Here is a 21,710-nt window from a genome sequence, read left to right as displayed (position 1 = left end):
GAGAAACCACAAAGAAAGAGATTCATTCTGCTTATGTGTATGTGTTTTAAACAAGTAACAAAAATTTAATTATATAGAAGGAATAGACCAACCACTTCACTAGGCAAACTCTAGGTCAGACCAACCACTAGTTTTCTTTTCTTTTCTTTTCTTTTTTACATGGAATTAAACTTTCAGTGACCTTAGCTTCCAGAGAAATAGTATCTTTCCACATAGTTCCCCATCAGATGGCTCATTTGGTTCTTGGTGTGGTTTGCCCTGAGATACTCTCAAGTCCTTTGTGACGTTGAGAAGAGCAATTTGCCATTGACTGTGTATCTCTGCAATGAAGCCTGGATTTAATTCTCACTCATTCTCTCTTTCTACCCTATGTTTGAAAATAGAAAATTAACATATATCCATATGAAAAAAACCATGTTTGCACAGTTGGAAATGGCTATCCTCTGCATCTTTAACAAAGGCCTGCAATTGGCATAATGAGAACTTTCTTCAAAGAGAAGAATCCAATGATGCTTTCCAAGCTAGAATGTGAGGAAAGAGTGGAAAGCCTGGTGACTGGCAGAGTCTAGAAGCCATGGCCCAGGGTGTTGGCTTTCTCTTTGTCCTTGGTTAGTGTTGGCAGGACTGTTTACACTGTGTTCCCTTTTAATTCTAATGTGATCCCAGTTACAGGTTTAGGTCCTCAATTTTCCCCAATCTCTTTTTATCAAATATCAAATCTTACTGGGTCTGTCACTGTAACATTGACTCTGATGAACAGTTTTTCCATAATACAAATTTCCACAAGCTTTTTGATGATCCTTAATTGGAAATATGCTTGTATTTCAGACAAACTTTGATGAAGTTTTTTCTAAATTACATCATAGTACTTAAAGATGTGTTAATTTATTCCACAAAGGATATCATTTACTCCTATAAATACATTAAAATTACCTAATTTACCATGGATTCAAAAGGATAAAAATATTTCTTTTTTAACTCAGGACAACATGAAATATTTTTACCTTGCAGAGATGTACTGTAGGCTTTCAGTACTGCCTTGCTTGACTTTCTAAGTTTTTCTGTTAAACCCTGGTTATTTCTCCCATCATTAGTTTCAGATTTGAGGAAGGAGTTGGGGGGGGAGGGTGTAGAAGACAAATAAATAAATTTCCAAATTGAAATATGATAAAATGTTTTAATATTCAGTCAATGCCTTTTAAATCTTATTTTCTGGTTCAGAAAAATAAAAATTCTATATCCAAAATAAAATGAGAAAAGGTAACATTTTCTATAGTCTGTGACAGAATACAGAAAATCCAAAACAATCAGTTTAAAATTCTGCTATCTCATCTCACCCCAAACAGGCCAACTATCTAGTTCTGCAACACCTGCGATTCTAGGTGTGCCTTCCGGCCACAGTACATATACCAAAACCCCATGCTGTTAATACTACGACTCCTTACAGGTGAGGTAACATTATATTCTATTAAATATAGGCTTCTAATTAAAGACACACAGGTTTATCACTGCTACTTATGCCACGGCCCTCAGAAATCTTACAAAGTATTTTCAGTCTGAAGTGCCATGTGCTCTTCTCTCTTTCCTGGGATAAGCAAATTTAAGGTAGAGCAAATTAACAACATCTAGAATTTTAGAGTTAAATTTATTTCCAAACTAAGAGATTACTTTCAAAGATTACTGTTTTATTTAAAATATATATTGGCTCATATTATAAAATTAGAGACTATTCCAGGTAAAGAAATTGAGGCTTACAGAGTTAAGATACTTCTCCATGAGTCACACTTGTAGTCCAGAACCAGAAGACCTGGGGTGAAAAATCTTACAATTTCTGACTTTGAAGTCTGAGCTCTTATTCTCCACTCTAGTATATACATAAATTATACATTTACTATCATAAAACTTAATTCCTTATTTCAAAACCATGGACAGTAAGAAAAACAGATTAAACACCAGATTTTTTTTTGGTTAAAGATACATTCATATCACAGTAATGTTCATTTCCAAATTTTTTTGAATATGGAAGACAAGCAATAATTTTTTTATGTGATCAGACTTTAATACAATTCTCATGGAAGTTAAAGGAGTGCAGTCTTTTTTTTTTTTTTGACAGGCAGAGTGGACAGTGAGAGAGAGAGACAGAGAGAAAGGTCTTCCTTTGCCATTGGTTCACCCTCCAATGGCCGCCACGGCTGGCGCACTGTGGCCAGCGCATCGCGCTGATCCCAAGACAGGAGCCAGGTGCTTCTCCTGGTCTGGGGTGCAGGGCCCAAGGACTTGGGCCATCCTCCACTGCAGTCCTGGGCCACAGCAGAGAGCTGGCCTGGAAGAGGGGCAACCGGGACAGAACCTGGCACCCCAACAGGGACTAGAACCTGGTGTGGTGGCACCACAGGCAGAGAATTAGCCTACGGCGCCAGCAGGAGTGTAGTCTTAAGTATAATTTATACTCATCCTATATTTTTGTTCCTAATTACATAAGAACAAAAAGACATATGATCTTGATCTTAATCTCTCCCCTACTTCTATTGATCAACAGGGCACCCTGCTGCTTCTCACACACTCACCAGAAATTCTACAGAAAGAGACAGCAAGCTGGTGCACATTCACTCCTTGACACTGATTAGCCACATGGGTAAAGGGTAGAGTCCCATTGACAGAAAGTACTGAGCATGGTGAGAGAACAGTAACTCAGGAATAACAAGTCTGCACAAATAGTTTTAATGACTATGCTAATGGCTTAACGGATGGCACTTTAATAGGATTTCTAATAGAATCCTTCTGAAAGACTGTCTTCAATATATCTGCCATTAACAAAGAACAGGACTGGATTATCACATAATCATAGTTTTCTGAATATGAACACAAAAAATCATGACAAAAAATCATGCCAACTTTGTCTCAAATATTATTGTGTTAATTTGTGATAGAGAGAGCTACATGCTCAAATGTAGGTTGCCAGTGAAAGGCATATTTACACTAAGGGAATGCAGTAAACATTAACAAAAAACAGCAAAAAGCTCACAAAAAGCTCACAGCTGTCAAGTGTGCAAAGACAAAAGTAGGACTAGTAATTGTGATTCAGATGATTAGGTATATGTACACTGATTCTTCAAGACTACATTAGCATTCTCTCTGAAATAGCTTACTAAACGCTTTTAAGTGATACATGGCGGAATGCCTATAGCACTGTTTCTATATCTGTGTCATACTTATTAAACATTGTCTTGTTTCCTGTACCAACATCAAGTTCTTTAAAGTCAGGGATTACCATGTTGTGTTCTTTAGGGTGCAAACCACCTCAATATAAATGTTGTATTGATTATAATCAGCCCTAGTAAATAATTTTAAATTCTAGCTTTTCACTCTGTGGTTTTCTGTTCATTTCAATTCTGACTTCATATTGGTGTAATTCTTGCGTGGGGAACACTTTCTTTACCAAGAAATAGTATCTTTTGTTCCAGCTTCTACTCAAATCCCATTCTCTCAACACATGCATGTCTACAGCTGTCTCCCTCACACTTCCATATGTGCCCACCATCATATATTACAGTGTGGATCATTCACTTAGAAATGAGCCATATTAATTTTTTGCAGTGTTTCTTTTTCTAAAGTTGTTTGAATTTATTACTATAACTTTCCTGACCAATTTCACTATCCATTATATCTTGAAATCTTTCCTGAATGGGAACAGAGTATACTACACATTTTTTAGTCTACAAAATGGCTAGCAATGTGTAGGTTTATATAAAATATATTTATGTAACTTCAACAATTTTAGATTTTTTTCTCAGTTCCATGAAAGTCTTTTTAAATTGGGGAACTTTTTTTTTTCAATTCTACATTTCATATCTTAAGACTTAAATTGTTTACCAAGATTACCAATATGTAGGTAACATACTGATGCATTCTTGAGATTATCTTCCCTATTAATCATGATAGCTATAAATTCATTGAATTTTACAGCATTTTCCATTATAATTGAGACAACTTAAAATAACCCACTGGCTAAGCTAAAGTGCATTAGTCCATTGTCCAGGTGCTAGACTATGTAGACTATGTCAGAAGAATAAAAAATTCTCCATTCTTAGATCCAATGGTATGAAACTTTGAATAGACAGACCCTTCCTAGAAGATTTATGTACATCTATTTACAGATAATAGTGCAAAAATGACTCTCCTTTTCCAAATCAAAAGTATGACAGAATCAAACTACTGCAAAGAAGCAATGGACAAATATTATCATTTCAGTTCCTTTAAATACCTATTATGTGTGGGCATTCTGTTTAGCAGTTCAGTTGCTGGATAGGAGGTCTGAGTCCAACAGTAGAGGGCCTGGGCTGGATCCCTGACTCCAGCTCCTGATCCCAGCTTCCTGCTAATGTAGACTCTGGGAGGCAGTGGTGATGGCGCAAGCGGTTAGGATCTTGCCACCACACAGGAGACATGGATTGAATTCCCAGCTCCCAGCTTCAGCATCCTGGCTGTTGCAGGTATTAGGGGAGTAAACCCATGAATGGGAACTCTCAAATAAATAAATTTCACATAATATTTACTTCAATTTGAGGTTATGCACTGAATATAACAAGACAGCAAACAGAATAAAAAAAAGCTAGACAATCTTATAAACAGCAATATGGAAAAGGGATATGCTCTTAACAGAGCTTCTGTTATCAATATAAATATTAAATTATAGTTAGGCTACCTTAACTGATGAATTATAATAAGGAAGTATAGAAGAAGCCCTCTATGGTATTTCAGCAACCCATGTTTCTGGAGAAATATATGTCATCTAGTATGTGGAATCTTGTTAAAATTATAACACAAAATACTACATTTGTTAACTGATCTCATAGCTTGGAAAAATATTAAGAAGTTCTGCCAGGGAAACATAATAAAGATCAAAACAAATGCCATTCCTTGGTCATATCTTACATACAGTGACAGAATATGAGAAAGAGAAATAATGACTTTTACTTAAAAGAGGTCCAAAAATCCAAGATTTTGAAAATTTTTTTTCAGCTCAAGAAATTAACAAATGCAGATTTTGAAGAAAAGATTTTAAATAGTTGCTGGCACTCTCATTGCACTGATCTACTGTATTTCTAAATCCTCATATTTATTAATATCAGAAAATAAAATGAAAAATCCCATCACTTCTTACATGGTACATATATAATAGACAAAAACCAAAGTCCTATTTAGGGGGTACACTTACAGCTGCATGATACTGGACTCCTGACAAAATCTATTTTTTCTTCTGTGCAATAAAATTTGGATAGGAAACTAAAGGAACTTTTAGATTCCAAATTCAAGGGCAAAGATTATATAACAGTCATCTTTGTCCCTCCAGAGTCTAGCAAAGGACCTGTCTCACGGTAAGAACTCAACAAACGATTGTTGTATGAGATGAACTGAATGCAAAAGGACCCAAACCACTAAAGAAGTGGGTACTGATGTTCTTAAAAATGATTTTAGCGGTAGCTAATATTTTTAGATTTGGTCTTCATTGTTCTCAGAAATATTTGGGGAAAATGAGCAGTTTTGTTTCACAGAGTTCATTTGTTTATTCTCTAAGGAAAATTACAATCCTTGGTCTGTGGCATCACAATTGGTTGCTGTGGGAATGATTATAGATCAAAAACAAAAAGATTATATCCTTTTTCAAAAGCAAATGAGTACAAGAGCAGATGAAGTCTTAAGGAAACAAAGATGTTCTTCTTATGAAAATATTTTTACAATAAAACTGCAGAGAAATAAACACTGAAGCTGCTAATGTTTGTGAAACTTGCTGGCAGATTTTTAGCTTTGGGGGAAGATGGATTTGCCCCTCCCCCCCCACCAGAGCTGGCCTGAGATATGAGCAATCCAACAGAGGGCGGGAAAAGTGAGCTCTGTAATCAGCATGCTGCTGCTGCTTTATTTCAGACAGACTAATGGCTTCCCTATAGTGTAGAGAATCACTCTCAGGGAGCGTGGTCTCCTGCACTGACAATATGTTGCTCAACGGAGGGACACCTGGGAAAACCAAAATGGGTTTTCCATACTGAGAAAGAACCATTACCCACTGGGTCTAAGCTTCCTCATCTCCACAGGTTGCACTGCAATACAAAGTTACAGTTACAACCAGATCAGGTATTTTCATTCATGACTTAATAAATGATAGCATGGTATCCATCTTGCTATCATGTGACTATACTTGAGAATGAGATGAAACACTCCACCCAGGTTCTTGTTTTAACTCATGTACACACTAGTTTCAGAAACACTTACTATGCTAGTGACAGGGATATCTCAAGAAACAATGGATATCCCATACCCTGCGGAAGCTGGTATTCCAGTGGAAGGCACACAAATAAAGCAATGAAGATTTTCTGCTCTCTTGGGTTCTGTACAACAATGAGCTGATCAAATCTATCACATTCATAGTGACGGGTGTCTGTATCACCTTATTCTTGGCCTGTATTCAAGCCTCAACCTGCAGTTTGCCCCAGAGTCTGACACTGCAATTTTCAAACAATTGATTAGTGCCTTTAGTTTCCTCCACCAGGTGTTAAAAGGAATACAAACAAAGTAAATATGAATATTAGTGAAAGGTAGAGAAGGGAAACCTAGTGATCTCCTTGATTCTATTTAATGTTCAAAAATAGTCTACCCACTGATTTTTTTCACTTCCAGAGAGTGAATTATAATAGTATGTATAGATTAAATTTTATTGTGATACTACAAAGTTACTCAAATTTCTAGTGTTGTTTACAACCTGGGTTCTCACACAGAAAACAAAACATTTTTAACACTTCATGTTATCATGACTTTAGGATGCATGATGATAGCTTAGTTTCCAGGAACCATTTCACCATATTCACTTTACTTTTATCCAGGGAGTCTACTTAGGAAATGTTATCTACCATGTAATGTAAGCTGTGGAATTTATTGAATGACTAGCCATATCATTTAATCGTCCTGAAAATGTCTTCTTTGCAGCAAAATCACAGAGGTGGACTGGACTCCAAGAATCCAGGAATTCTCAACTATAACTCCACACTGGAAACTTTGTAAAACTTGGTTAAAATCTTTGGAATTTTAAGAAAGATTTCTTTTTTGCAGATAATAAGAGAATCTTTGAGCCATGACAACAAAGATCAATACAGAAGGAACAGAAAAGGAACCAAAATGGAAATCAATGCCCAGTTGCACAGCAATACTCACTAGCGCCAAAATTTAGGCTGAAAAGTGTTATTCTCTTCATTTTTAACTGATGACAAAGAGGTCAATTAACTACTAGGGGGGAAATGGGGACCAAACTCTCATACCTTCCCTAATGTAGCACTCTAACTGCTATTAATACAAAGGTAGGCAGCATTTCACTGTTCATTAACTATACTAATTGCACTTTTTCAATCATTGCAGCCATGTGTGCATGCCCAAATTATACACCAAGAAAGGATATTAAGCCTACGCCTGCAGGGATGGGGAGGAGCATCTACATGGTGAAAAAACAAAGAAAGAAATCCACCATCAGCATCTAATCTTTGTAACACTTTAAATCATGTTTTATTATGGTCAAAGAAATAGAACGTTAGGGTGTGAGAGGAATTTAGAAAGGTCTTTCAGACTAATCACCTCTCTGATGATTGAGCTTTTATTATCTATCCAGCTTATTTTCACTTGATCCATCACCTGCTACTTTTCAGGTTGTGCATTAGCAGGAAGCTGGAGTTGGGAGCCATAGCTGGGAACTGAACTCAGGTACTGTACTGTACCTAAGGTGGAAGGCAGGTATCTTAACCAGCATGCCAAATAATTGTCCTACTTTTTATCATTTTAATGGATCTGTGAAGCTTAATTTATTGCATTGAACAAGTTTCCCTTTCAACATGGGGAATGTTGAAGTTGGAATCTGACTCGTGATATATAGGGAGGAGGACACGTTGCCTGTTCTGTTTACCTTTTTAAAGAGCAGGCAGACTCAGCTAAGGTTTAAAATGGTGAGCCAAGAAACAAATCAGTCCCCACTCTGCTGTATTAGAGTTAAGGCTCTGAGTCTTTATATCTTCCAGTGCCTTCAAACATATATGTCTCCTAATGAAAATAAAGCCAAGATCAGAAGTAAAGGCAGTTACAATGACACAGGTAGTTATAGAATCAAGTTGGTGACATCATAATTTCATCAGATATATTTTTGTTTGACAAAGTTAGGCTGGAATACTACAAATTTGTTTTCAGATATAAATTATAACCCTTCATCATATTCAAATTTGTTAATTTTTAATACAGAAAAAATAGCCACATGACAAGGGAAGCTGGGTGTAAAGGTTCTCACCCATATTTGTCCATAATGAAAATTTTGGTCAAAGGAAATCAATCACCAGATGCATCTATTTTATAACAGTCAGAACATCACCTGGGCAGCAAACCAAGTAGAGGCTCACAGCCTGGTTGTGACATTTACTGGATGTGTGACACTGAGCAAGTGACTTGACTTTCTTGTGGTTCAGGACCATCTTCTCTAAGATGAAGACAAAATAGCACCCACCTTGAAGGACTAAATGAGATAATAAGTCATGTTTTCAAAGACTGCCTGTCACAAAGTAAGTGCTTATACCAATGTTTCTTGTCATTTTTATACTTGCAAGGCACTATCAAGATGGTGAAACTTTAAAGAAAGGCTAAGTATTGGGGCTGGCATTATGGGATAGTGGATAATGCCACCACTTGTGACATTGCATCCCATTTGGTCACCAGTTTGTGTCCCAAATGCTCCACTTCCAATCCTACTCCCTACTAATGGTCTACAAAAAGCAGCAGCAGATGGCCCAAATGTTTAGGCCCCTGCCACCTATGTGGGAGACTGGATGGAGCTATAGGTTCCTGGCTTTGGTCTGGCTCAGCCCTGGCAGTTGTAGCCATCTGGGGAGTGAATCGGCAGGTGGAAGATCTCTCAATCTTTTTCTTTCTTTGTGACTCGGACATCCACGTAAGTAAAAAATCTTAAAAAAAAAAAAAGACTAGGATTATTTTCAAGATGTTAGCATACAAAAGAAGAGTAAATAAAAATATATTCTTAAAACTGGCAGGGAAACAAAGAAAAGGTTATATGAAGAAAAGAGGGACAGAGGGAAGGAGGGAGGAGAGGAGAGAAAGCAGAGAGAGAGAGAGAGAGAGAGAAAAAGAACGAATTAAAATTAAGGGTCTCCATGAATCTGTGGCTGGAGTTTGAACACTGATGAATGCCTGCTATTAGGGAAACTTACTCAGCAAGTGAGAAATAATGAAGTTCTGATTATGCTGCATGCATGAACTTTCCAGTTAAGCCAAATATGCCAATTGCTGCATCTGTGACGATTAAAAGACTAATGTTTTGCAAGACACAGCCAAATCTGCAAACTCATGTAATGTCTTAATGCTTATATTCTTTATTTTACCCACTGTGTACTCTGCAAATATAACAGTGTACCCAATAATTATTTTTGAAAAAGAATGATCATCTGTTTAGCTACAGTAGAAAAACCATGCCAAATAATATGGCTACTACCATTTATAATGTAAAAATAAATATATAAATAAGTGAAGACATCCCTATGACCAGGGATAGCAACATGCTTTCTGCAGTCTTGCTCCAACCTTTCGTTGCAGCACTGGTGAAATTCTCCCTAGAGCAGTTCTTAAAAGCAGTACACACGCCACACGCATGTACACACACACACACACGCTTAGACCTTCAGGTACTTGCAGTTTTAGGTTACAAGCAGAAAGTGGTTTCCTAACTTGAGAATACATGTGCAGTCACCTAGTGCAGATTCCTTAACATGCTGTCATGACTCCTGAAGGGTGTCCTCACCACTCCCACCACCTGTATGACCCTGAGACTGTGGTGACAATCTCAGAACAGGTCCGGGTCCCCTGAGCAAGCCATGCTTCTTCTCATCTCCAAGCCTTTGCAAGCATACTCCCTTAGCTTGGGCCTTGTTTTTTTTATTTTTTATTTTTATTTGACAGGCAGAGTTAGTGAGAGAGAAAGACAGAGAGAAAGGTCTTCCTTCCGCTGGTTCACTCCCCAAATGGCTGCTGTGGCCGGTGCGCTGCGCTAATCCGAAGCCAGGAGCCAGGTTCTTCTTCCTGGTCTCCCATGCAGGTGCAGGGCCCAAGCACTTGGGCCATCCTCCACTGCCCTCCCGGGCCACAGCAGAGAGCTGGACTGGAAGAGGAGCAGCTGGGACTAGAACTGGTGCCCATATGGGACACTGGCGCCGCAGACAGAGGATTAACCAAGTGAGCCACAGTGCCAGCCCTGGGCCGTGTATTTATAGCACCTCCAGGGAGTCTCTAAGCCAGAGTTTCCTTGGGAAGATTCTTTAATACTGTCCTAACTTTCCAAGCACTTAGAATTATGAGTTCATTTTTCTGATTGTTCTTAGGATACCTTGGGCTCATCTAGATCACAGCTTATTTCATGATCATTTTTTTATTGTTGTTGATCTCAGACAGATTAAGACATTCACATTGCTTCCTGTATAAGCAAACAAAGTGAGATAAAGAGAGTTAAACTATGCGTTTAGGGGCATTAAAATTCATAGTTGAAGACATGAGGATAGTTTCTACTCATCAGTGAAAGTGATTATTTCCCTAGAGTTTTGTTCTTATTTTATAATATGGATTTAATTTCCAGAAATCACATGCATATAAAATATGAAAAAAAAAAAAACCTCTGCACCATAATCACCCTCCAGTCTTGTCACCCTTCACCTCCTAATTGCTTTCATACAGCTTCTTTCTGAAAGAGTACGTGAATGTTCTAGAAGAATAAATGACTTTCGGAAAAAAATCCATGTTATTAAGTGACTAACAGGTACTGAAGTTCACAGTAACAAGGGCCTTCTGTCTACTGGGTGCAGAGGGCAAGGGGCCAGGTGCCTAGTGTATATCCATCTTCATAACCACCTCACGAGTAGACATCAATATTCTCATACTAAATAAAAGAGAACCAAGGCTATGAGAGGTGAGGTAAGTGGTCCCAGGTCAGGCAGCACAGCTACTAAGTGGCAGAGTCCAAACATGACTCTCAGCTTCAGTGACTTTAAAGCTTTCTCCAGCATCTGCCATTTTGTCCATTAATGTGCATTATTACTCTGTCCCTAAAATCCCAGCTTCATTCTGAAATGTAGCCCCCACAGTGGTTTCTTTTTCAGGCCCTGCAACAGTCTCTTCTGGAGTTAAAAGTCTGCTTTGTAACTATAGACACATTTTTAGGTTTAATTGTTTCCTGAGAGCTTTGGGCTCCACATGGGAGCAGGTGGAAAGACATTCTGGACAGCATCCAGGGATGGTCTAGGAGCAAACAGTTATGGTGAACTTACATGAGAGTATGGATTGAGAAACAAAAACTAGAGGTCTGTGAGATTCCCCCAAGATGAGCAGGACTCCCACAAGAAAATAAATAAATAAATACAAGGCTCAAGCATGAAAGACATGGAGTTTAACATCAGGAAAAAAAATCTTCTGAGTTTTTCTAAGTGAGTGAAAGAACAAATATATATTTAAAAATCCCAAACAGAAATAAGCTTTGAAACTTGAGAAACTAGTTAGACTGTGAAATCTAACCATGCCAGAGGTTCAGAAAGCAAAAAAGACTATAAACACAAGACATCATCCTGATTTGGGATGCAATCTTTCTTCCAATGCAAGCTGCTGTGTCTGTGTCCTGGTACCTTTGTTTACAAGATGTGTAATGGCAGCCAGCTGGGCAGGGCCTCTCTGCACCTTTTTATCTGATTTTCTGAGCTTGGTCCCTAACTACGGAACAAAGAGCATCTCCTTTCACGGCCAACTGGCAGGCTGGTCTCTCATATAAAAGCTGCACTGGGAGTTTAATCAGTAGGTACTTTTGAGTTAAAGCTGAGGGGTCTGTGTAAAAATGTATTCACTTCTGTACTGCTGAAAGATAATAACAGTCTATTTTTTCTGAGAGAAAAGGGCCTGGACATAAGGCTTCACTGCTGACAGATCAGGTGGGGATGGAGGCCAGGTAAAGCAGCTCTTTTTACAGAAAGACACTCTTTGTTCTGTTTGCTCCTGTTGTTGGTACTAGCAATTTTGACCACAACAAAGAGTTTCTGTGAACTGCAAATTTAGTTAGATATTGATCCAGACACACACTTGGGTTAATCATCTGCTGCGTGCCCAGTGATGAGCTTGTTGCCATGTGGCCAACAGCTCACAGAGGGGCAGTAGCTCCTGACCAGGAGAAGCTTGAATGCGCCATACAACTAAGAATGGTTGGGAAAACAACACAGCAAGTGCTAGCCATGTGGGTTTAAATGAGCTACTTTCCTCCCCTCCACACATCTTTTTTTTCTTTAACAGTGTTTGACCAGTGACAGGGAGAAGAGGAGGGCAGGGTTTCATTGATTCTGAGACACACATTTTTCCCACATTCTAACATCTCTGAAATCGATATGCAGCTTAAAATTGATAGCATCTCACAATTATATTGGCAATGTCTTTTCCTTCTTATTGATACATATAACGACAGGGCAACTTAAGATCCATGGTATCTTAGATTTGACAAAATAAGGAATAGCTACTAAGACGACTGAGCACTTGGATCAGGGACACTAATGAGCATTTCCCATAGACTTATTTTAATGACTTTATGCTACTTCCTTGCAGAGATGATGAAGTTGAAATACAGAGGGGTTCAGTTACTTGCTTATAGTCACATAGCTTGAGCCAGAAGGCAAAGTCAAGCAGCCTGACTCCAGGGCACTAGGTCCTCAGCCAGTCTGCTCCACTATTCCCATTGTTGGCTTAACCTGCAGAAGGCTCCGAGTGGTAGGCACGGGAGTCTGGACCCAACCCAAGGAGCAGGAAAACATCTGCATTCTTAAGGAAATGAGTAATCACAGGCTCCCCCAATCCCAGTTCCAGTCCTGGAGTATGAGGGGACTCTGACTTGGAATGGCACATTTAGCCATTCATCTCCCTCCGTTTGGTTTATCCAGGTCTTGTATAAAAGCAGTGGTTACTGCTTTTTATTTCATGAAGCCATTCATTTTTTATCATTCTATCACTTAAAGAACCATAATTTGTTCAAAATTAAAAAAAGCACTTAAAATGATTTCCCTAGTCTATTTTACCCTTCTTCAACTTTGCATAAAAGATGAAAACACATTTCTGTTGTCCACTGCTTTTTTGCTTCAGGAAAATGGGAGAGTCACTTTCAGGAAAAAATGTAATGACTACAAAACCAGCAAAACACAAAAAATACCAATGAACAGTCGTGTGTGTATGTGTGTGTTCAGTTTCTTGCTGGTGTCTGCATAAGGCCCTAATGCATGTCTGCTTTCATGAATTTACACATAAATTATACACTAATTGAAAGCAGACATGGCAAGTGGCTTTGCATTATGAATGTTTGAAGGTTTACAAAACATTTACTAATGATGGCTTTGAGCCTGAATTATATTCTGGCATACAAGGTCAGATAGTCCAAGAGCCTTTTTCTATAGAAAATAGAAATATCTTCTTTTGCAGTCATTGCTTTTTTGACAGACAATTTTTGTCCCTTCTAAGGAGAAATGCAGTATTTACCATTGGGAATGGACAAACTGTCTGTGTAGAAAAGAAATGTATCCTTAGCATATCATAGGAAAACCTCAGAGTTTTCCCAGGGGTAATCATGAAATACAAATTGGCAAATATGACATTTACACAGAAATTTCAGTATAAATATTTTGATCTAGTTGAGGACTTAGGTTTCTGGACTCCATAATCATGGAATAGTAAGAAACAAACACTAAAAAGTCTCCAGATAAGTTAATGTGTAATGATGACATAATGTGTAATGATGATGTAAAGATGACATAAATATCCACCCAGGAGGTGCGTGGTCACCTTGGGCAAGTCATTCCTTTCTCAATCTTGTGCTCCTTACCTATAAGATCAAAGATTTAAATAACAATATCCCGATGTCCATCCAGCTCTAACATTTAAAAATATGAGAAAACAATGTTTTCGGCTGGTGCCGGGGCTCACTAGGCTAATCCTCTGCCTGTGGTGCCGGCACCCTGGGTCCTAGTCCCGGTTCGGCTGCCGGATTCTGTCCCGGTTGCTCCTCTTCCAGTCCAGCTCTCTGCTGTGGTCCAGGAAGGCAGTGGAGGTTGGCCTAAGTGCTTAGGCCCTGTACCCGAATGGGAGACCAGGAGGAAGCACCTGGTGCCTGGCTTCGGATTGGCGCAGCGCACTGGCCACAGAGCGCTGGCCATAGTGGCCACTTGGGGGGTGAACCAATGGAAAAGGAAGACCTTTCTCTCTGTCTCTCTCTTTCTCACAGTCTAACTCTGCCTGTCAAAAAACAAAACAAAACAAAACAAAAGTTTTTTACTGTCTCTACAGTTCTTTATTTCAATGTCAGAACTCTTGATGGATTTCATTATTCATCAAGGAAATAACACTGCTTTTTCCTTTACCTGTTTCACTACAGGGCTGTGAAGACCTGAACTTGAACCAAGGTGCAATACACCTGCTGTTACAAAAACCAGAGGGCTTGGCTATCAGGAATGTTTTCTAGAAGAGGCTCATTCTCATCAGCACAGACAGGAAGGAGATGTACCAGCATTGCTATGAGCACTGGAAGGAATTCCTAGCACATCTGCATACTACATGGTGGAAGACATATGATGATTGAGTTAGCATCATTTACTTCCACAGATGGAGGCAAACAAGGTCAAATTGGGTTTTGTGAAGGGAAAAAAAATAGGTCAAAGCTATTCTTCAGATAGAACTTCTGTGAACTGCAGTTTCTTGTCCCCCTCCAATTGCAAGAAAAAGATTGCTAAAAGTTTTAACATACAGTTTTAAGATAACACTACCAAGAGAGCTTACACTGACAAATCTAAAAGTAGATCTTCCAGAACTGCTAGGCCTGTGTAACTTCCATAGCAGGATGGAGAGAGGTCCAAAAGGTAATTTGCTAATTTAGCTGGTGGAAACTTGGAAGAAATTTTATTAAAACTTGTTTAAGAGGTAGGGTTTATCTCAACCTAGACAATGAAATATATAAAATCTAGTTTGTCACTGTGGTTGAATATGAAACTTAGGACATTGTTCCTAAGGGTTAATGCATCTTGAGCAGCAAACCAGGAGCTAATTTTACATCTTCTCTTGCAGCTTTTCCTGAGGTGACCCCTGGGGTGCCTATGTGTTATGGGTGTTGATCTGTGGGGATGGAGCAAATTTATCTAGTCCACAATTTAATGAATCTATTTCTAGAAAAGATGGGACTTACCTATATTAAAGGTTTTTTCCATGTCATTGACTTCTCACATTATTACAAGGGACATTTATACCAACGTGCATAAGTCAGAGCATCAATGCTTTTGACACTGCTATTTGTACGTTTACGTGATTTGAAGATACGCATTCCTGGGAACTACTTTATAATCTAGTATTTGTCCCCGGGCTCTATTGTTTTTTCTCTATACACATCAATGATAGATAAATTTCCAAGAATCCAACTTGTAAGTATGATTAGCATACCTGGAAAACACTTTTTGTTTGATTAAAATTTATTTTAATTTTTTTCATTGACAAGTCTCTTCCATTAGAGGGTAATTTACTTGGGGGTAGGCATGGTAGGTGCTTAATAAATTCTAAGTGCTAACTTATTATAAATACTTAACACTTTTAATATAAATGAACATAGATATAGTCACCTCACCTCTTTAGAAAAACCTTTCACTGGTTCCCTATGTGAAGAGTCCAGCCATTTGTCTACCATTTCTTGAGCCCCTCATCAGATATATATGCACATACATGCATATGTAAACACACACAGACATATACATATATACACACACACATATACACACATATACACACTGTGTGTGTTGGAATTTATACACATATGCATACATATTACCTAGTCCTTACAGTTAAACATCTTAGAGAATTGTGGGTTTATATAATTGTGCAAGGTGACGGACATAACTGTTCAAGTCAAAATTCAAATCTGTCTAGGTCTAAATCCCATGCTCTTTTTATGATTAAATTATCTTGCCAGTGACACTTGTGAGCCTAGCCCTGGAAGCACGTTACAGTTCTTAGTCCTTCGTATCTGCCTAACTTCATTTCACCCAACTCTTCACCACATGCAGTTTGTTCCATCGTAACAAATAGCACTACCCCTCCACATATACCATACTACATAAAGACACCCCAAGTTTATCTTGGTAAAATGTAGATTCTGATTCAGTCATTTTGAGGCACAGCGTGAAACTGTGCATTTATAACAAGTTTTCAGGTGTTGCCAATGTTGAATTGTTTCTAGTCTACGCTTTGTATAGCAAGGTACCAGAGCCTCCTTTTTAATGTCCTTGGGTCCTTCCCTTGACAAAATATTCTTTACTCCTCTTCTTCCTAGTTTCATCTAGTACCACCTCTTCCTTGATACCCTTTCCAATTCTCCATCTCATTCTGACCTTTACTAAATACCAACAGTATTCCAATAGCAGTAGTTCCTTTGCATTCTTCTTATTTTTCTTTGTATATGAAATGATATTTCAAAAAGTTCTTGGAAAAAGAAATTAAACGATAAATTTATTTTGGTGCACAACTTTTTAAAATTCATGCGTATGTTTTCTGTTACATGAATCTTCCAAGAACTTTTTGAAAACTCCTTGTATTTGTCTTCACTGATTGGACAACCCAGAGGCATAGGTTTTTTTCTAAAACTTCTAAATGCCTATCAGCACTTAGCAAGGCACTTTCCTGTCGTAGCATGGGAGCTAATTATTGGGTTATCCTCCTAGCTCAGAAGCCCTCTTCCACAGAAACACCCTCTCACCCATCCAAAGAATCCAGATTTGCATGAGTAGAAAGGTAGCGGCTGTGTCTTAATCTCTAGCCTTACAACAGCTAACTCAATTAGAATGTAGAGTTTGCTCTCTAGTATTCTGAAATTGACTGGCAGGAAAAACTTCATATCTTTCTTTAGGGATCCTTTGTGTAAATGAAAATACCATCAAAGACTGTGCTTTCTGTGTGTGGGTGGGAGAAACAGAAGCAGCCAGGTTGCACAGGGGGAAGAATGAAGTCAGCCTAGAGAGGTACAAAGGCCAGGGTCATAGGGAAGAGGTCAGGAAATTGCTATTGTCTTCCAGTTCCAAGTGACACTTCTTGAAGCTTATATGTACTACTAGCCTTTCGCTCTGTAATAAATCAAATGCTCTTCTGTTTCCCTTAAGCAAATTCTAGTGTTGTTGCTACTTATGATAAACCTAATCTAAATAGGATTTGGGTATACACTTTGCTGCTAATGATGTCTGTAATGATGACTGCTGATTGAATCGCAAATACACTAGTCTATTTGCCATCTTAGGAAACAGTGAAAGGAAGTCCGGGAGGTCATGCTCTGTAATGCATCATTTGAAACTAGTAACACTGCTCAAATTGAAGTCTTCAGAGTGTATCTGAGCAAAGGCACATGCTTGTGCTCTTTGAAAATGCAGATTTCTGGACATCATGGCTGACTTAATGAACCAGCATTTCTAGGCAGAAATTTAAACTTTAAACGGATTTCCAAAGGACCGTTAGGCACTAGCCTACGTTTCTGTTTGGTAAGTTTCACCAGCCTGATGTTTTGACTTTGACAGCCAGGCTAACTTGGAGGAGAATGTCATTTCTCAATTCCAGATGCCATCCTCAAATTGTGACTACTTAAATTCCAGTAGGACTTTTCAGTCTCCTGTCAGAAAATGAAAATCCGAAGTGTTTATGAAGACCCTGAGAGATGCAGTTACACTAATTTCTTAGTTTCCTCATTTAGCTGTCACAGAATCAAATGTCTGAGTCAAACAGCCTTTACAGTAAAGGAGGTTTCTCATCTGAGATAACAACGCTGTGGTACAATTTAACCTACTTCCTCCTATTCTGACCTGAAGGTCAGTACAAATAGCTTTCATGCCTTTAACCTCTGTTTTCCTCTTAGAATCAGAGTGACAAATTTAGCTTCATGCATTTTAAGAGGTCTCAGTAGATATTAATTCACAGTGATTATGCCAAAATAATTATGTGTTTGAAAGTCATGTAAATTGTCTTTCCTTCACTTTCTTCACTGAAAATCAGCAGAAACCTATCAAATTTTCATGTATGATAATAAGGAAAACCTAAAGAAACCAAACCAAAACAAAAGTCCCCATTTCCCCCCAAAGTGTTGTTGTTAGGTGGCCTAAAATGTTATTCAGAGGCCTTAATGCTATTATCACAGAGGAATACAACAGCAAAGGATCTCCTTCATAGTTTTTCTGACAAGTAGAGTCAATTCACACCCAGGGAGCTTTAATCACAAATCATTCTTATGATAAATGGTCATGGCTCAGGGTGGGTTATCACTTCAATGGCTAAGGCTAAGGCAACTGACTGGAGGAGTTGTTCTGGAGAGCATTGCCAGCATGAAGTTCTTAACTGCTTTCAATGAACACTTCTGCTGTAATGGCTAAATAAGGCTCATTCCACTATCTTTAAATGTAGCATTTCTTGAGAAATTCTGTATTTAAAGGAGGCCAGTTATTGGATTCAATGGATACACTTGAGATTGCTTGACTAATGCAAATATCATTAAGGTTACTGGAGGAATTAATGGCTTAGGCAGGTTAAGTTATATTTTTACCTTTGGTTGGCCCACTATAGCACTCATAATCACAAATAAAGATTTAAAGTATGGCCAAGAAGAAAATATCACATAGTAAAATAACAAAAAGAATAAAAAAAAATGATAGCAATAAAAATAGGTTGGAATGGTGAAAGATTTTTGGTTATCAAAAATTTATATCTAACTAGGAGGGTTTTTTATGTTACATCACGTGAGTTTAATCATTTACCGTGTTGTCTCATCTATAACTCAATCTTCAGCTTCTATCGCCAAACAAGAAACTGTTTAAGATACTGCATAATTTAAAAGAGCCATCAAAATCAAGAATAGAGCATGACAGAACTATAAGTAGAGTATTTAAGAAAATAAGACAACCCATAATTCAGTGTAAATTTCTTTCAATTATAGATATTCTACTGAATACTTAGAGCAGAATAAAGGAAAACATAACCAACAAACAAAAAAACAAAATCTCTTTTGTTTATTTTTATCAAATGTTTGAAAAAGATATTTCAGCATGAAAATTGAATAACAGCCTATTTAGCTCTTGAGGCTGGAGATGGATGGGACTACATAAATGTTTGCTTACTCAACACAGCAATTTAAAATAAAAATTGAAGACTTAAAGATTTCAGATTGCCACAGGTCCTGCTGCTCCACATTCTCTTACACAGAGCTTCTTCATATATTTGAACCCTCCAGCCACTTGAGCTTGGCCTTCCCCTTAGGGGGTCTAACCAATTGTGCTGGGGTAGAATGCTAGAGTTGGTTGGAATTGAGACACCACATATTGCAAGTGTTCCCTATGAAGCTGATACAACAAACATGAACAGAAATCACAGATTTCAAGATTCCCATCAAGTAAATTAGTAGGAAACCTTTCATGGTAGAATTTGGGCTGATCTAGCTACCCACAGCCATTTTGCTGTCTGACAGAACTATAAGATTTTAGTTGTAGATTGTAATCTTATGCTGAGTAAAAACATGATCTAAAAGAATGATTAATACTTCTCATATGAGATAATAACACTGTAGTACAACTTAACCTACTTCCTCCTATTCTGACCTCAAGGTCAGTACAAATAGCTTTCATGCCTTTAACCTCTGTTTTCCTCTTAGTATTGGTTTTACTAGAGGTCTCTGTTGTTGGGAAATACCAGGACCATCCAGTTTTACAACCGTCTGCTTAATAAATGCCATAATTCTCTCTCTCTCTCACCCCTCAAGCTTTTCATTTGCCTTCATCAAGAATTCACAAGGAATCTTCAAGGATTTCAGAATTGTTAAGATAGCATTCAGTTCATCATCCCTTCAGAAATACAAACTTTCTGGGATGTATTACTATACTATGATCAGCTGTAGTATTATTCCAGACTGAGGGTATAAGCATGTATATGTATTCAATAATTATAGACCCTTCAGACCATGTAAAATTTAGAGTACTGAGAAATATACTCATTCTTTGTAACATCGTGTTCACTGAGGAGTCAATGTATTCAGCACATTTTTGGTATACTGGGAAACTTACCAACTCAGTATATCCTATGAGCTTAAACCGAGTAAAGGTAAATAAATCTCATTAAGTAACACTGAATGAATGTCAAATAATCAACACCTTTTACAAATGTAACTTCTATACTGTTTATACATTATATTTAAGTTGGTCATTCACTATAAATTTTTATGTCAGATGAGTCATATTTAAAGAGAAGGCATTGATGAAGTTAATTTTCAAAAATTTGCTCAAAAAGAAGGGGAGAGGCAACTCTTTGCAATGAGTGTGAAGTATAAACAGTAAATTACCTCATACTCCTGGGAAAACTTCAAGTTGTCATTTGCTTTCAACCTTTCAATGTGATCTGCAAGTTCCAAAATAGGTATTGGAGGATGGCTAGCCATACCTATTAAAACAAGGTAAGAAAAAACACATTTGAAAACAAACTAAAATGATGTGAACTATTCCAAAATATAGAGAATACTTATAGTTAGAAATGGCCTGAAAATATGTGAGTAGTAAAGATGTTTTAGGTGAGGAAGCAGGCAGATAGTTTGGTTACTCAAAGCAGGACATGCTCTGCAAAGATGGATTTTGGAGCCAAATAGAAAAGTCACCAAGCATAATCCCCCAACTAACACTCCTAGTGTAAAAGAAAGCGTTATTGTGCTAAGAATCAATGAGGTTAGCTAGTGGAGAAAACTGACAGTCAGACTTGATGTCAACTTCTGCTTTGAGTAATGACAGTTATGTCATTTCAAACTCCTTCTCCTGCACTGTGTGAAATGGAAATTGTGTGGAATTAAATGGTGTAAAGTGAACTAAGAAAACATACACTGAGAACGGCCTAAAAGGGAAAGAGTAGTAGCTTGATAGGAAACATAAAGTGACTTATGCATAATTAAGGAAAACTAACTTGAAGAATGAAGGTTACCAGGGTAACCGGAATCATCTGAACCTGCAAAGGAAATGATGGTGTAAATAAAATAAAACAGAACCAATTTGTCTAAAAAAATGAAATGGATAGCCTGGTTTAATTTTTAGGAGGACTAACAACAATGCTGCAAATTTTTGCAGGACTCACTATACACTGTGACTAGACTTAATAGTTCACAAACCTGTAGGTGACTGACACTTACATGCAAACGTGGACACAAAGAATGACATGCACCACCATTCATTCACAATAATCACTGGCGAGACAGACACCACATTGAGCTTCAAAAATGTTTCCACTAGTAGTAGATTGTAGAGGATGGGGCTGCAGCCTGCTCCTGGATTTTATCAAGGGCCACACTAAGAAGTATGCGGTATCTTGCCCCAGTTTCCTGTTATTTAACCCCCAGTAAAGCTACAATCTACTGCAGGTGTAAACATCTTTGTCCACTAATGGGAAATGAATTCAGGAAACTGACAAAATGGTGCAAAGACAAGCAGGGGGACAAGGATAGAAAAAGAAACAAAACAGAGATTGGGGCTGACACATTTTAGTTCAGTCTGCCAGCTGAAGATATGTTAACTTTAAAAATTCTGCCAAAAATAATCTATGGCTAATGGTGGTGATTC

The 21,710-nt window shown here is 37.9% G+C and overlaps 1 protein-coding gene across 1 annotated transcript in view; it reads right to left on the bottom strand.

Annotated features, from left to right (window-relative positions):
- The window catches only part of PTPRD (protein tyrosine phosphatase receptor type D), a 428,560-nt gene that overhangs the window by 82,148 nt on the left and 324,702 nt on the right, over window positions 1-21,710 (bottom strand). The window contains exon 21 of the mRNA XM_062208263.1: window positions 20,453-20,550. Within this exon, the coding sequence (XP_062064247.1) occupies window positions 20,453-20,550 (98 nt within the window). The remainder of the gene's footprint in view (window positions 1-20,452; window positions 20,551-21,710) is intronic.

The sequence above is a fragment of the Lepus europaeus genome, chromosome 12 (assembly GCF_033115175.1).
Source record: "Lepus europaeus isolate LE1 chromosome 12, mLepTim1.pri, whole genome shotgun sequence".
Taxonomy (NCBI): domain Eukaryota; kingdom Metazoa; phylum Chordata; class Mammalia; order Lagomorpha; family Leporidae; genus Lepus; species Lepus europaeus.
This window is presented reverse-complemented; position numbering and strand designations above follow the sequence as displayed.